The 16,631-nt window shown below is 41.3% G+C and overlaps 1 protein-coding gene across 50 annotated transcripts in view; it reads left to right on the top strand.

The window, feature by feature from the left end:
• SCRIB (scribble planar cell polarity protein) overlaps positions 1–7,830 on the top strand; it is a 116,294-nt gene extending 108,464 nt beyond the window's left edge. For 48 of the 50 annotated variants that reach the window (XM_075024198.1, XM_075024213.1, XM_075024196.1 and 45 more), the window contains 2 exons: positions 254–305; positions 5,459–7,830. In XM_075024198.1, coding sequence (XP_074880299.1) covers positions 254–305; positions 5,459–5,619 — 213 coding nt within the window. In that variant the 3' untranslated portion in view covers positions 5,620–7,830. Of the gene's footprint in view, positions 1–253; positions 306–451; positions 487–5,458 lie in introns of all 50 variants that reach the window. The other 2 variants (XM_075024215.1, XM_075024210.1) reach the window with 1 other exon arrangement.
• The last annotated feature ends 8,801 nt before the right edge of the window (positions 7,831–16,631 follow it).

Consider the following 16,631-nt stretch of genomic DNA (forward strand, 5'->3'; position numbering starts at 1 on the left):
GTAAAAGGAGGAGAGCTCTGATGGGCAGACACACACCTCATCCTGCAATTCAGGCAATGGGCTGCTTGACTTTAGCACAAAGGATTAATGCTGTAATCGTGCATTCACTGAGGGTCATGCCCCAGCTGCTGTATGATCAGCACCTTTGAGGGCAAAAGGTTCTCTGTAGTGTGTTGGAAGGCTGGAGGTGGGGAATTATTACCTGGCACTAGTGTTACAGACGTGGATGCTCATGTCTTCTGTTCTCTTCCAGTCACCTGATGCAGCTGATGACCTCAGATACATAGATGACAGAAATAACTCAGGTAAGCTTATAGCCAAAAGGGTTGTCTTTGTACTACTTGCTTCCCACCACAGTTCTAGAGGGTTCCCCTTTGCCTGCTTGTGGAATCAACCCTGAGGACTTCAACTTCTTGCTGCTTGAAGCATTGTCCTATTTTGTCCTTTCTAGAATGAAACCTCCAAACTCGCCACGTTCAGTTTTGGGTAGGATATTTGCATTGTGCTTTAGTGATGGCTGATTTGCTGAGAATGGTGTGTAACAAGCATGCCTAGTTTTCTTCTGGTTTTATGTTCTGGAGTAAAGAGTAGTAGTAGAATGTGGGTGGGAAGTTTTGGCCTCTGTCACTTGCTGTAAGTGGATAACATCCATTGTCCAGGGCCTGCTTTGTGCCCCTTTTGCTAGAGCAAAGAATCTTGCTGCCTGCAGCAGGCAGCTACAGATAAATTCATCCTGGTTTAAGACTTGAGAGCATTTGGGTGCTTGAGTACCCAGGTGACTCTCCAAGTCTATGCTTGTGGATCTGTGTGCACAGTCACTTAACTACTTAACTAAAGAGTAATTAAAGCTTTGACTGCTGTATCTCTTCTGGCTGTCCTAGCTATGGTAGCTCTTTCTGTCCCCAACTGTAATGGACAGACTATCTCCCACTTCATTCTAGGTGGCTGTAGTAATAGTGTGGAGCTCAGCAGGGCCTGCCTGCTCCTTTAGTAGTACTTCTGTTTCCTTCAACAGTTGATGCTGGTTTTCTTCTAGCTGTTCTGCAGCTTCCCCCTTCCTCCCCCCCCCTTTATTTTACACGAGGAACAGTTTGTCTCTCAATTTTATCTTGGCAAATCTCTCTGAGTAAAGGCTGCACTCCAGACAGCTGATCCATGTATGGGTCATTTCCAGAAGGAGATTCTTCTGCAGAGATACTCAAGAAAAGCTTACTTTCCTGAGAACAACATCTGTTCTTCATCCCTTGGAGTAAACCTCTCAACCCTGGGTTATTCTCTTGAGGTAGTCCATTCAGTCAGTGTACATAACTAGGAGGTCACTGAAGGGTCGGGAAATTATCAACTGCTTAGGGACTTCAGGCCTCACCATTGCCTGTCATTGGTCTCTTGGGCCCTCAAATAGAATAAAAGCCATAAAGAAAAGTGTATGGTGCTCTATCAAGAGTTTTTTAACCCAGTCCTTAGTCTTTAAGTAATCCTTGTATCCACTGTATGAGGCAATGATGTGTGTGAGGCACCAAAAAAATGCAGGTTTTCCAAAATCTTCAGCAGATGAAGATGCAACTAAGCTCTTTTGGCATGAGACAAAGCTCAAGGGTTTTTTTAGATTTCCCCCTCCCCCCAACTCATTCTGCCAGGCAGTGTAGCATTTCAGCCAACATATAGATTTTTATTTTTATGTAGATTTTGGCAAGTTATAACATCTGTAAGAGGAATTTTAAAAATCATCCTTTTCTGCATCAGTTCCAGCCTCCTGCTAGGCCTGCTTTTGTTTCTTTTCAGATATCCTTCTCAGAACACGTAGAGTAAATATCTGGAAAGAAATACTTCTCTGGGAAAATACTTGAGAATTGGAGTGATTTTTACTTCATTTTTCTTTACCGTAAAATGAAAAGGAAGGGAAACCAGTCACCAAAGATCAAAGGAGTATATGCTGAACTAGTTCAAAACAATACTATGTGTGTGCATTCTTCTATTTCCCCCCCTCCCCCCACCCCCCACCTCCTTCATTTGCAACTCCCAGCATTTCAGGCACCAATTTGACATATCCTATCAGGCCTTTCACTTCTGTGTGTATTTAATACACCTTTAAAAAGACCTAATTGCTACATTTAGTGACACCTTTTCTCTGTACACCTCTACACACACTGGGATTTTAATCAGAATTATCCTTGATCATGAAATTATGGCTTTTTGATCATACAGTAAACTCATAAGCAATTCCTAAACTTTATGCTAGAAAAGCATTATAACAGAAACTCCAAGGATATCTTACTGCTGACTGCAGGAAAGCATTAGCATATCTCTTCTGAATGTCTTTCAAAGCACACCATTTTTTTTTCTTGTCCATTGCAGATGGGCTCTAAGAAATACTTCTTGCCTTTCTTAGGTCTGACTTCATGGTTATCATCTTTTAAATGTGTTTCAGAATGTTTATTCCAAGGTTTTCAAGAGGCCAGGAAGTTATTGAACTACATAATAGCATTTTTAGGGTGGAACCATGCTATGTGTGTGCTTTATGACATAACTTTTCCAGATCACATAGAGCCAGCGTCTTTTGCCTTCCAATCTTACAACCATCAGGTTTCAGAAATACACCCTTGATAACTTTGTATTGCACTTATTACTGGATACCTACTTATGGTGTGTAAGAAACTACTTTTGTCCTCACGGTCTTTGTCTACTTAGGATGTCTAGTGTCTACAGCAACTTATAGAGGAAAGGTATCTTTCTATCCTACACTGGACTAATCACTACTCTGTTACTAGTTTTGTCTAGAACTCAGCTCAGCAGCTCATATACACATAGGAATGAAAGATGATCTCTTCACCTTCTTGTATTGTTAATTTATCCCCGTTCAGCCTTTTTAGCCATATCTCTACTCCAAAGATTTGCATCAACCCTTTTGTTCTCCAGACTTCCATTTTACAGATTCTTTCCCACCAAAATGTCACAAAACTAGAATGTCTGGATTCATACTAGTTGCAATGCCTGTGCTCTCTTCCAGTATTTTCTGATTTCTCTCATAGGATAAGAAGCAAGTAAGGGAGGCTTGTACTGGTTCAGAATATACCAGTATCCTGTTTGGCTGGAAGTGAGTTCTTGAAGAAAGACTGTAAGAAACAGAGAAAATGAGCTTGCATAGATGCATATTCTCGGTTTTCTGTGATTACCTGTTAAGTAGGAATGTCTTGAGCCAGGTGTTGTATCTAGATCATGAATGGAATGATCCTCTATAAAATTGTCTAGATTTTTTTTTTTTAATCTTTCATGATGCTTTGTGACATTGAGTTCCATAATGAGGCATTTTGTTTACTTTAATTCTGTTTCTTGATAATGTCCATGGGTCTTCTGGGATGCAGTGAACAACTATGTCTTATTCACTCTTTCTGTACCATTCATGTAGGCCAGTATTGTATCAGTTATCTTTCTTCCAGGCTGAAGAATCCTAGTTCTTCTTTGTGGGAATTGTTCCCACACCGCTCTGGACTTTTTTTTATTTCATCTATGCCATTTTTAAGGCAGAAGAGGAGAACAGGGCTGCATGCAGTATTGCAAATGTAGGCATATGATGAGTTTATGCAGTGGCAGAAGGTGTTTTATATGTTCTCCCATCTTTTCCAATACCTAATCCTCGAAAGTGAAATGGTATTGCTGAGAAGTGTGCCAGTGTTTTCAGAAAGCTCCCCCTGATGACTACAGAATCATAATCTCATTTTAAGGCTGTTGCATTTTATATGCAATTGGTATTATATTACTTTTACTGAGCGTAAGCATCATCCAATAGTGTAAAAATACTTACTAAGTCAGCACAAGGTTCTGGCTAGTCCGATATTGTGTCTGATGCGAGCCACTGGGAATGCCAAGAAAAGAGCATAAAAGAAGAAAAGCATAAAGTGATTCCTTCCAGAATACTACTCTAGGCTACAACAGTCTGTGTTTTAGCACTTTCTAAGCCAGAGGCCTTTAATTTTAGAGGTTTTTATTTCTTTCTTGAATCTATTCACATTTGCAGTAAATTTCACCTTCCGTGTCATTGCCCAGTCAACTTGGTAAAATCCTAATACCCTTTTTTGTAGTTGAGTTTCATTTCACTACCCTGAGATACAGCTTGGTATCATCAGCAGTTTCTCTCAAGACAGTCTTTATCACTTCTACTCCTTCTCATTAGTTACCAAATACTGACCCTAATACAGATAGCTGCTTTATGTTGTGATAGCAGGTAATATCCTCCTGCACTTTTTCTGTGTTTTAACTACTTACCCACTACAGGATGTGCTGCCTTATCCTATGGCAGCTTGTTTTCATTAATAGCTTTGGCTGAGGAACAATCTAAAGGTTTTTTAAAAGTTCAGTATGCTGTGTTGAGATGACTTAACTTGCATGTTTGATGGTTCCTTTGGCTAATTCTAGTCTAAGAGGGTCTAAAAGGAATGACTTCCTTCTAAGCCACACTGATTTCCTTCCCCATCCCACCCCCCATCTGGATTTTTAATTGCATGTGGCTATGCCTTTCTTTTATACCTATTTGCCTTGTTTGGAAGTCAGTCATCTGCTTGCCAATCCCAGTATCCTTTCAAGATGTCAGATTTGTCACCTACATTAATTTGGTTCTGAGGCCTTTTCAAACAACAGGTTAATGCTATGGTTAATAGTTCAGGAAGGATTCTGAATTATAACGACTACTCTAACGGTACTGTAACAAGGGGAATATTGCATCTTGGAGTCTGGTTCTAGAGCAGAGGCTGGGCCACTAGGTACAGCTCAGCAGACTGTGCACCTTTGACCTGATAGATCTTCATAGATTTCTGTATTTGAGGTTCTCTGCTATGTTCAAAGACTTTAGAGAGGCTTCCCAGGAGCCAGTTTGCACTTGAAGGGAAAAATCTGTGGTTTTGTGGAACTTTTTTTTTTTACACAAATATCTCACAGTAGTTGCTCAAGCCAAATTATCGCAAAGGGCAGATGTTCCAGGAGTATGTCAAAGCACAGCAGATAAGCTCTACTAGGTCCTTTCAGGAGGGTGAGGAGCCACTGTAACAGCAAGTGTACTTTAGGTGCAGAACACATCCTAAAAGGCCTGAGACCAAGTTAACTGAGAGTCTGCCCTGACAGAGTATCTTTCCTGGTATGTTCCTTTGGTGAGGGAGCCAAGTCACAGACTAAATTTACAGAAAGGACTTAGTTGTGTAGCTTCAACGTTAAGCAAGGCCAAAATGCTCACCTCTCGTTAGCTACAGCATACCATGCTGGTGGTCACACTGCTTGCTAGTGCGTGCTACTCTATTGAAACAGAGATCACCTAAAAGTCCGGGACACGGGATTGCTGTAGATCACTAAGACTTCAGTGCCATCTTAAATTCAGCACCTGGGTATACCCTTGTGTCTACGTTAACTGTATCAGCTATATACTTAACCTAGCACTTTGTCTTTAAAACTACGTTTCTTATCTACACAGTTCCCCAGGAGCAGGATGGGCAGCCAGAGGAAGAGGAAATGTTAGTAACACGTGATTCATCAACACCTACTTCATCAGCACTTGAAGAAATGGCCCTGTACAGCAGCAAACGCAAACTCCGACACAGCCGGCGCAGTTTGGAGGCTGCTGTCCCTACGTAGAAGATCTGGTGCACCTGGGCGATGGAATAGCCCAGCACAGGGCTTTAGAGCTTCCTGTGCTCCAGGGACAGCACTGGACTGCCCACACTGCTGCCTCCTGGACTCTGGATGGGAACTGAGCACCCCAGGGAGCATTGTGGCCAACTAACTTCCTTTTAAGGCTGTGAACCGCCCTCGTTTCTCACCCAATAATGCACTGGGGCATGTCCTAAACAAAATGGGACAAACACTAGACTTATTGATGGCAATTGAGAGGAGGTGTGGGTATGACAGTGGGCAGATGCAGCTTGTTAGCCTGTAAATATTGTGTGTGGGGGAAGGGTAGGACAGGGAGAACATATGAGTGTGAGAGTGTGTTGGGCTCCAGCTGTTATTTCCTCAACTTGGATTTGTTTAGTGGTTAATATGGGAGCTTCTACTCCGGTATGAATTAGAAGGAAGGTCCAGCCTGCCTTTGCTCCTATTTAATTTCCAGTCTTTTGCCAAAAAGCATCTCCTTCCACTCTCCTGCACTGTGTCACCTCGCTTTCTTTTGGGAGTATGTGGAAATGGGTAGCTTGGAGGCAAAAAAAAAAAAAAAAAAAAAAAAAGAAAAAAAAAAGAGAAAAAAAAAAGGAATTTCAGTGAAGTGCCTCCCTCTGACACTGACACCTATGTGCTCAAGCAAAGACAACTGAATAAGCAGGAGCCTGTGCCAGCTCTGTGCCACTTGCCTCTGGTGGTGAGCGCAGCAATCTATCCCATGTAGGAAACTGCTCCTGCTAGTATTTTGTGCTGTTCTGGGAGACAGGTACCTACCTAGATGTACACATAACTGTGTGTATCTCGTGCATGCAGCGTGAACCACTCTACAAGCACACTGTACTGAGTGTCAGAGGAGGCCAGGTATCTGTCTTCTGTCAGCACCATGACTGAATTGGTGACCTGGGGCAGAAATGAGAAAGGAGCTGAGCAGCTGTAGCAAGAATGTAGCAGTGTGCATGTGTGACAGCAATAGAGAGCAGAATAGTTGGGGATTAGGATATGGTGGCAGAGATAGGAGGTGTAAACAGCAGATAAGATAGTGCGTTAGGATTCAGGAAATGGGGAAGGGTAGGAAGTGGCGTTGCTGGGGTCAGGTTAGGAGTAATGGGGTCTTACAGGTAGGAGGATACTAGTGGGTGAGGCCACAATATTGCCCACTAGCAGTGAAATGAAACGTGACGTTACTGGGGTGCCCAGTGTGGGGCTTTCAAAGAGCGCCTGCTAGGCAGGGAGCACAATGAAGTAGGATGGGTCTGGCCTATGCCTTGCAATAACTACACAGTTCTACTTTCTGCCAACTTGTTGGCTTCAGGCCCCTCTCCATGTAGAACAAGGAAAATACATGCTTGCCCATGCAAGAGTTAAAAAAATGGAAAAGGAGCAGGGGTGTGATTCATGGTTTCCACAAGTGGAACAAGGGCTGTGAACAGATTCTGTATCAAGTGAGCTCTGCAGATGGGGAGGAGACAGATGCTGCCTATAGCTCTGAAATCAGTTTCTGCTGCTGACTACTGAAATAAACCATCCCTTTTCTTTTTTTTTTCCTTCTTCTTCTTTTTTTTTTTTTTTTTAATGTCTCTAATAGGGAGAAAGGCATCTGAGCTTGGCAGTAATCTGATCTGTCTACCCTGATACATTGGTGCTCTCTGCTGAACCCCTCCAGCAGTAAGACCAGAGTTGGACCTTAAGCCTTTCAGTGACTCAAAGTGGCTTGGGAGCGACAGGCACTTCTGCTTGTATATTTGCTGAATGAAAGAACTGGATGCAGTTTCTTTTAGTTGAGAATCTCCCTTCATGCCAAAATCCAGTGGATCATTTTAACTGACTTCATATGGTTTAATTTTACAGAGCTTTGAAGGGGGAACTCTGATAATCTCAAACTGCAGCTATGGCTGCTTCCATCATCAGCAATTTGAGCTTTTCCTTTTTAAATCTAATTTTAGCATTTGCTTTTTAACAACAGCAATTTTGGAAACAATCCTGGATTGGTTTTGGTGACTAACTTGTGATTCTTTTTTTTCTTTCCCTTTGCGGTACCTGGTGCCAGGCTCTGGGTTCTCTCCCATTCTCTCCTGAGAGACTCTGAGGGAAAATTAGCGCATCAAGACTGTAACTAGTGAAATTTGTACAACCAAAGAAATCTATTTTGTGGTTCAAGGATAATAAAGTTTACTTTACATTTTAGAACCTTTAGTTAATGTGGTTTGCCCTGTGTGAAGTCTGCAATTTCTATATCAACACTTTGATTCTTATCACCCTCTAGTCTAGCAAACATACTAGTGATTTTCCTGCTTTTGGATGCAGAAATTAATGATCACCTAAATCAGTGCCAGCTGCAGGAATATCAAGATGAACACGTGCTACTTGTGTAAATTTCGTAGAAAACTGGCATCTATGCTGAAAGGGGAGGAAGAGCAGATTCACTCTTGAGGGGCAGGGAGGAGAGTAGAGGTTTCAGCTCCAGAGAAGTTGTAGTAGTCGGGAAAGGAAATGGGGACAAACAGGTGAGATGATACATGTTCGATACAGTGGTTTAGTTATCACGTTCATCGCTAACATCTATTTAAAAAACAACATCCTGCTTAATGGCATACAAAAGAGGGAGGTAAATTCAGAAATGAGAAAATGAGCTGTAATGTGCTGTTCAGTGTTACAGCCTTTAAGACAAGTACTGATGGGACTCTAATTCCATCCATACAAGGGGCTGATTAGGCACGAAATGTCCCTGTGTGCTGTGATGCCCGTGCGCTTTGTGGTTGGGCTCTGTCAGTAAAGGCTGCCTGACGTGATGCTGTCGTCTGTGGCAGTGAGGACTGGTTCCTTCTGCCGCTGCTGAGCTCTGCAGTGCCTGCTGCTCCGGCCCATTGCTTCACGGATGTGGGTGAGCTCATGGAGCACCAACCCTAAGGGTTTGGCTCCATTTGACCAGCTGCCAGGAGTGTGTGGGGGAGCATGTGTGTGTCTGTGTGTGTGTGGATGATGGAACACCTGGACACATGAGTCAGTAGGTGGCTGTTACAGGAGTAGCCTGGAAGCGATGCACAGCCTTGAGCCCTGCTCATCAGCTGATGTAATATGAAACAGTGACACCAGCAAGATCTTAAGCCTCTTGGCTTTCTTTACTTGGCCCTGCTTAAAAAAAAAAAAAAACGCTATTTTGTTTACATGATTATGCTTTTAAAAACATAGTTTAAATATTAAAAAACTAACACATATCATGTAGCCCAAACAAGTTTTCCTTAGTCTGGATCAATGGATAGCCACCAAGATGTGCCAGCACAGTGAAAGAAAAGCAGCCCCAGTGGGAAGAGGGCAGAATTCCTTTTTCTGGAGACAGTGTCATGCTAGACCATGGCCTTATTCTCCATCCTTTGCAACTGTTGACTTGCAGGGACGTATGGAAAAAGGACCTTGGTATGTCACATGGTACCACGGGAACAGTCTTGTCTTAGTTCAGCTTGGAGAGTTCAAGAGTCTAAAGTGTAGACTTACACAGACTCAATATATTGCACAGGTTTTCTCCTATAAAATGGAATTTTTAAAAATCTTGTTTCAATGTATCTTTTTTCTCCTCACTTAGACTGTAGTTTTCTTGGGCCACATTTATTACCTCATGCATATGTATCGCCTAACACAACTAAGCCATGATTAAGACATACGCAATAGTTATCACTTTAGAGGAAAGTAAACATCATCAGGGTCCTTGTAGGAATTGAAGCAGGTCATTAGCATAATTTTTCTCAGACAAAAGCACATAGTAACATACACACCTCATAAAAATGCGAGCCTGAAAGCCTCACATAAGGTACCCATCCACTGCATATGCACTGGAGGGGGCAGAGGCAGGATGGGAAATCCACACCCATTTATCTGCAATTGAGATTTCCCTGAAGGGTCCATGTTACAGGCCCCATTTCCAGTTAGGGTATGGACAGGAGGATAGAGATGATTGCTGTGGTGGAAGGTGGCCCAGAAGTCTTAACAGCAAGCATATTCAGAAGAGTTTCAGAATTAGAAAATCTGTCCAGCTGCTTTGCTGCTTCTGTGACAAACCTGTTGATGAGAAGCAAGGGAGTAGGGCCTAATTCCAAATGCTCTACTAGATGAAGGTCTAGAAAAGGTGTTCATGCAAGAGTGTCTGATTTACGATAGCTACTCAAAGTATCCACAGGGCTAGCATGCAATTGCCTCTGGTAAGATGTTGCTATTGGAGTAAAGACAGAGAAAGACAATCAAAAAATATTTTTCAGAACTTTATAGCTTCCCTGGGTTTTGAGGTGTGCTGGAAGGGTGCTCTTACATCTTCATTAACTTAACTTAGGAAATTTATTTAGGGTGGATATTTTACTATAAATAGGAACAAAAAAAATTAGTTCAATTTTATAGGGACAATGCAAAGATCTTCAAGGCTGCACAAATACAGAATAGAGTACAACTGGTTAGGTAGAAGGTTTGCAAGAAATAGTCTTGCAGCTAAATGCATTGTATAGCAACAGTGAATCGACATGCTACTGGGAGTGCGGAGGCAAAGTTAATGTCATGTTGGAACATAGCTCTAGGTGCAACTTGCAAGATAGGAAGTAAAACCTGCTCTAAATAACACTGATTTTTGAGCATTGTAGTTTTACTGGAGATTACCACATAGCTGACCGCCATATCTGGTTAAAAGCAAATGGAAAGGAGCAAATGATATTGAAATATGGAAGACAGCAATGGGAAAGAACTACACCAAGCTAAATAAAAAAACATAGTAATGCATATAAAAAAGAATCTAAAAAGCAACTTGTTAATGTGGCACAAGTATGTAGACTGGGATGCTATCTGGTTTGTGACACTATTTGGTTAAGGGCATGTTTCAGCGTGAAAGACTAGGACAAGAAGTAGGCTAAGTGATAAACACCCAGATACGCAGAAGAAGGAGGAGGAGATTATGGTGATGATACTTGAGGAGCCTTATGGATTATGTAAAACTTATCGTGGACTCTCTCGGGGAAGGAGCTCCTATCTTTAGGATCTTTCACTACTTCATCTACAATGTATGTCACTAATGTAATCTGTAAACATAAAGTCAACTAAAAATACAAGTAGCAGCAGCAAAAGTGGTACTGAGCTAAAACTACAGATTCATCTAGTCCTGCACGTTGTCTCCAGGTATGTAGCATTTCCATTATGCTATAGCTGGGACTGCCACTCCATCACTATAGTTCGGCTTGCACACCTCAGGGCTCTAGACAAAGCCACTTTACTGGCTTCAAGGTCCATGCTTTTTGAATACAGTGTGTTCTGGTAAATCATGTCTTGACACCACAGGAAAGCTGCAGTTTCTCCAAAGGATAATAATCAGTGGCCAACTGCATGTGGATAAAAGCAGATACTGTCTGTCTAAAAAAAAATCAACTACCCACCTAAACCAGAAATAAAGTGTCCCATACCAAAGTCTGTGAAAGGCCCCAAACAGCCTTCCTGACTAATGGAGATCTGGCATCACAAAGGTGCATCCCTTTCTGGTAACAGCAAGTATATATCCCCCTCTCTGCTATAAAGGGCCAATTCCTTATTTTCTGCAGTCAGACAACACCTGCCTTCACCCCAACCTCATTCTCCTTCTTTGAGTTTTCCTTTTCTTTTTAGCCAGCATGGTAACCAAAGCACAAACTAATTTTGCACCTTGTACGAAAAACCACGCAAGTGTATAAGAAGGATATAATTAAAGTATTAGTTCAAATCAACCTATTTCACTTTGAACTGAAAGCAGTCTATAAATAAGTGTTCATATAATTTAGTACCTGTATCTTATCTGAGATAGCACTAGCAAAACATCAGACTGTAATAACATACTGCTATAGGAAGGAGCCTCCAAAACAGCCTATAGATCTTTCATACATGAACATATATATTATCTCAAATTTCATACATGAACATATATCTTATCTCAAATTTCATACATACAAGAAATCAATAATAGAACAATTACTCTTATAAATGATTGATCTTTTCTCCCACATCTTCTACTATGGTACACAAAAAGTCCTCCTTATTGGGATTGCTTGGAAGGTAGGCTGTCAGAGTTTGTTGGGGGTTTTTTTGGCCATCTCAGAGGTCTCTTCTTCTCTATATTAGTAGTATTGTTGCAACCTTTCTGCTTGATGCAAGCTTGACGGGAGTGCTCACCATATACTGATACAATGACTTCAAACTCACTGTCCACTCAAATGGCTTCTGTCTCCCAACACCTTCAGTAGCACATCATCTATCTCCTGATTACATCTCTCTATGCAGAAACTAGAATTCTATAGTCCATACAAAACAATAAAAAAGAGGCTAAATTACAAACCTTATTGCCCTCCTGCTCTTTCAGCTGCCCCTCTCTCCCCATCAGGATGTGGCAGAAGGCACACAGTAATTTTAGTGCTGCCTTTTTTGGGCAGATGAATTCTGCAGGCAACACAGCTTGAAGAACTATGGACTATAACCCCATATGAGTATGAAATAGCATGCTGGCAGACAGAATTTTACAAATATAAATGCAAGATAATGCTCACCAAAAGAAACAATTTAAGTTTTCACTGGGTTTATTCAGGAAAACTCGGACAAAAAAAGCAGAAGGAATCATTATGCTCAATGAAAACATCTGTTAAAGTCTGGCATGGGTAGCTATCACTGGTATTTACCATACCAAGCACTACACTTCAGTGACAGAATAGTTTTGGGAATACTACTTCTATGACATGTCATCCTGATGAGATTTTCTAAGGAAGTTAGGAAGATGTTAATGTCAACAACAGGCCTGGAATGGGCACAGACATGGTTGTACCAGAATACTTGAGCCAGCCAGCCATCCCAAGTGTTCCGTTGCTAGCCAAGTTATGCACTACCTACTCTCCCTTAGTCTTCCTGATTGCAAAAGCAGGTTTGACACACATTGTGGTCAGAAAAACAGGTTTGGTCTATTGTCCTGCTCCAGGCTGCAGTGACCAGGCAGGGCTGCCTGATGGGTACCCCTGAATGGCCTTGATTACATTATTTGCATATCTTATGATCATCTTTACCATCCCTTTTTCTGCCTAGCCCTCCTTTTCTTCATTTTGGTGTCCTTCCAGAAAAACAACCAGCCTTGAATTACTTCTCCTCCTTTGGTCTCAGTTTTGTTACATTCATCCCTAAATCTGGTACTTCTGGTAAGGTTACCTACTTACCATATGTTTATATCGTATTACTGATATGGTGACTAAGGACTTTCACCCTAGCAAGATTCTACTCCAGAAGGTCCCCAGTACTCCCGTTATCTGCAGCATTCCTCTGTTCCTCACATAATTTTCCCTTAACTGCCTGTGAAATCCAGCCACCCCTCCCAGCACTATTTGTAACTTTTGTCAGCTTCTCACATTGTTATCTGTTAGATCCAACAATTTCTCACATCATGTCCAGTACTGTCTCATGTCCTGTTCAAGTTAGCTTAGTCTCTGGCCAGTGGCCTAGTCAGCTGTTTGCAGATCAAACAGTTCCCATCAGAGGCAGTTTAAATACTATCTTGTTTTCTTTTAGTTTATTGCACTCCTATATGAGACAGGTGTTTGATTAATTGCTGCATTTTCTTCTAAGACACAGATATTTGTCTATATAATTTATCTCAGTTTGCAATGAAATTCTACTTCCAGGTCTATGTTAAAGTGGTTTTTTTGTTTGGTTGGTTGTTTTTAAAGTAGAATGTGTCCTACGGTACTGTGACAATACATACGTCAATTACAATGCAAAAAGGACTGTGGCTAAAACATGAACTTGCTGGTAAACACAGAGTGCTTGAATTGCATATGTGTCTTCTAGAAGACTGGTCTGTCTTTGCAGTATTATTTCACCATACAGTGTCCCTGAAAATAGCACTCACATCACAAAATAGTGATCAAGCCAAAAGATAATACTAATAAAAACCCATGAAAGTTAGTATCATGAGAAACAAATTCAGAAATAGTGTAAAGCCTGGTAAACTGTGCAATGGCAACAGTCCTTGGTCATGTTTAATGTGAAAGAATGTAACATAAGTTCAATATAACATAACAACAAATCATATTAAAAAACATAAGTGTAAAATCCAAATGATCTATCCCTGAAGATAACTGGCCACATATGGAACCCTTTGACTGAAAAATTCTCTCAGAGAGCACAAAAAAACTGAATTCCATGCATTAAGTTCCAGTCCTACCTGGCAAAAAAAACCCAATGAAAAATTATAAATATCCATTTCAAGAATAAAGTGAATATTCAACAGTCAAGGCTTTTCAAACCCAGCAAGGATGGCTACAAAAATTAAAAAACAAAACCCAAATCTCTTTATAATGGAGTTTAGGAAGGAATGAGTAAGTGTTGATTGCAAGGCTGCAGATGCTTTTCCAAGCAGGTGAAAGAGGTATCAGAGGCTATGCTTTGCAATATGTTCAGAATGGAAGACACACAACTCGGAAACACATACCATCAAAAGCTTTTACTGCTCTAGAGAAGCAAGCTCCTGAATCTGAGGTCATGAAAAAACCCACCCCATTTTAATATTATGTGGTAATTTATGTGGCAATTTATGTGGCAACTTCAAATGTAAACCCCTACTAGTTCACCACTCAAGAAACCTGGGGGTGCTGAAACATTTAACCCTACTTACGTTACCTGGTCACCACTGTTCAGATAAGAAGGCATGAGAAACATCCATGAGTGGACGTTATAGAAGATTGGGTAGTGAATTGCTCTAGTCACCCAGATAACCTAGCACTTATCACCTGGCTGATTCTCAGCAAACAGCCAACCAGCTCCCCTCTGTGATTTGCCTCCAAACATTTAAGTTGTGCTACCTCAGTTTTAGAGCCACTCAAGAGTGCTAATTTCAAAGTGTTTTATTTATGACAAACACATTTGAAAGAAATGACAAATCAAACAATTAGTGTGTGAATTTTTGAAAAGTTGCAACTTGCCTTGAAAAAACATTCTTGCTTCATGAGACTTAGTAAGTAGCAAGACAATGAATGAGTCTTGGAAGGACTATACTCATGATTTTTAAAGGTTTGAGAAATGAGAGGATGACATGGTTCAAATAGTAAATGTTGCAGAAAATGTTGAGTTTGATGAAAGAGACAGATATTCAAGAACTTAGAGAACTGAATGAAGAAGAGTTACCAGAAAATTAATTAGACCAATTTGCTAAAGAGCAGTAAATATAAAAATAGAAGACTTTAAAGTATCAGTAATGGAAACGTGGACAAAAGTATGTATGGGAGCAGTAGGAAGCTTGAAAACATACTCGGTTTCCATTCAAATAATTAGTTCCCAAATTTAATTTATGTGAATTTACAAACTTGCTTAAGAATACATCTGTCAGTTGTAAAGGGGAACTACTGCAGTAACATTTTAATAATAAGGGTTAAATGATCATGAATGGAAATATTCAGAAGTTTTTTCTCTCCTGTTTTGTAGGCATAGTAGTAATCTTTCCACAGGACTTGAAAAATGTACATTAAAAAAATACCGCTCAGCGTGACCTCTACTGACAGAAAGATGAACTGCCACGTACAGTTCGATGGTTGGAATTCAGCAGAGACTGAGTTAAGGAAAGCTATACAGCTTTTACCAGATCTAAAAATGGTACCTTGGCCAAGGCCGGCTCCAGCTGTCAAGATTTAGTTTAGCATAGACACATAGCTTGGACAGACTCATGGTTTAATCTAAACATTTTCAGATGAAAGGCTGATACTAGTTCAGAAAGGTTTTACACAGCACATCATACAAAACTTCAATTACTAGAAAAAAAATTTCTTTAGGGAAGAATCCACTTGAAAAAACCCACACCTGAGGAAAAGCATATGTAAATAGAAAGAGAGAAAGGTAATGGTGAGTTGTTCAGAATAATTTATTTGATGCCTTAAAATGTATTAGGAAAAAAACTACTGGATTAGTATCACACCAGATCAAAACAAAAATAAAACCTGCTTGAGAGAAGACATGGAAGATATCACAAAAATCTGTATACCTATGTAAAATGGTATGTATTACTAGCTAGCATTGTCAGGAGGCGGGAAACTGACATAAAGCAATAATGAAAATTTACAAATCAGCAGTCTTCCCCCCCCCAAAAAAAGCTAAATCTACAAAAAATCAGGAGCGGGAAGCTCTCTCGGCCTTTCCTCACGTGTGAGGCGCTCCAGTCCCATTATTATCCCTGTGGCCCTCACCTGCACTCTCTCCAGCATGTCCCAGTCCTTCTCATACTGAGGGGCCCAGAACCGGCCGCAGCACTCCGGCCATGGCCTCACCAGTGCCGAGCTCACGTCCCTCCAACAGCTGGCAGCACTCCTCCTAAGGCAGCCAAGGGAACCACTGGCCTTCTTGGCAGCAAGGACATGTTGCTGCCTTGTGTTCAACTGGGTGTCCACCATTAGCCCAAGGCCCTTGTCAGCACAGCAGCTTTCCAGCTGGTGGTTCTCCAGCACAAACTGCTGCAGGAGGCTATTCCTTCCCAGGCGCAGGACTTCACACCTCCCCTTGTTAAACTGCAAGAAGTTCCTGCTAGCCCATTTCTCCAGCCTGTGGAGGGCCCTCTGGATGGCAGCACGACCCTCTGGTGTATCAGCCGCTCCTCTCAGTTTGGTGTTGTCGCAGGTCGTTAATGAAGCTGTTGAACAGGACTGGGCCCAGTATTGACCCCTGGGGTAGACTGCTAGTCAACTGGCTTCCAAGTGGACGTGGTTCCACTGATCATCACCCTCCAGGCCCAGACATTCAGCCAGTTTTCAACCTGCCTCACTCTACGGTCACCCAGCCTATACCTCATCAGCTTTGCTACAAGGATCTTACAGGAGATGGTGTCAAAGGCCTTAATGAAGTCCAGTTAGACAATAAAGTACAAATGTCCAAAGACAGTTAACTAAGTCATCATATTCATTAAAGCAACTGGCTAAAGAAAAGTAAAAATGGAGGACAAGCATGCTAGGCCATATTAATAGAAGTAA

The sequence above is a fragment of the Buteo buteo genome, chromosome 3 (genome assembly GCF_964188355.1).
Source record: "Buteo buteo chromosome 3, bButBut1.hap1.1, whole genome shotgun sequence".
NCBI classification, from domain to species: Eukaryota; Metazoa; Chordata; class Aves; order Accipitriformes; family Accipitridae; genus Buteo; species Buteo buteo.